Below are 628 nucleotides of genomic sequence, written 5' to 3'. Positions count from 1 at the left end.
GTGGCACCGCATTCAAGAGCGTAATCCGAATTCTGTGGATCAGTCTTGAATGTTATTTCCGCTGAGCATTTGTTGCATTTGGTGTAGAACCTAAAAACTGGAATTCCCAAATAAGTCTCCCCGATGGCTTTTTCTTTGCGCATATTAAACTTAGTACCCTTATACATGTAGTTCCCACAAGTTGTACAACGAATGCTCATGGGAAGCATATTGCGGATAGTGAATTGTTTATTCTTTGGCTGCTGCCGCCGTGGAATCTTTGCCGGATCGAAGTCCGGTGGATAATACTTGTTTAGCACTTTTCTTTCTCCCATTCTAGTAGAAATATAGACAGGACAATATCGTTGCTCAGATGCACAAGAAACACAATGTCCCAAAGCGTTATATATCTGAACGTTTGGTCATTCTTGAGGAAATTAACGATGACAAGATCGAAATCACCACCTGATGCTGATCGGATGGACAATACTTCTCAAATCTTTCGTTCCGAAAACGTTTGAAAACTGAAACTCGAGAGAAATTTTGAGAAAGTTGACAGATGCATAAACTTGGGGAGAAACAGAAAATTTGATGAGACGTTTTGTATTGTATTAAAAAAATTAGAATTGGTTATTGATTTTGGATAAGG

At 38.9% G+C, this 628-nt stretch overlaps 1 protein-coding gene across 1 annotated transcript; it reads right to left on the bottom strand.

Moving 5' to 3' along the window:
• Positions 1–7: 7 nt before the first annotated feature.
• Positions 8–314, bottom strand: LOC111387534 (coiled-coil domain-containing protein 94-like; the record flags this gene model as incomplete). The annotated part of the gene is made up of 1 exon (XM_023012103.1): positions 8–314. A coding segment is annotated over exon 1 (307 nt), but the record flags the coding sequence as incomplete, so codon positions are not given.
• Positions 315–628: the final 314 nt, after the last annotated feature.

This window comes from Olea europaea, unplaced genomic scaffold (assembly GCF_002742605.1).
Source record: "Olea europaea var. sylvestris unplaced genomic scaffold, O_europaea_v1 scaffold4077, whole genome shotgun sequence".
NCBI lineage: Eukaryota > Viridiplantae > Streptophyta > Magnoliopsida > Lamiales > Oleaceae > Olea > Olea europaea.
The sequence above is the reverse complement of the archived record's forward strand: the minus strand, read 5'-3'. Positions and strand labels throughout refer to the sequence as shown.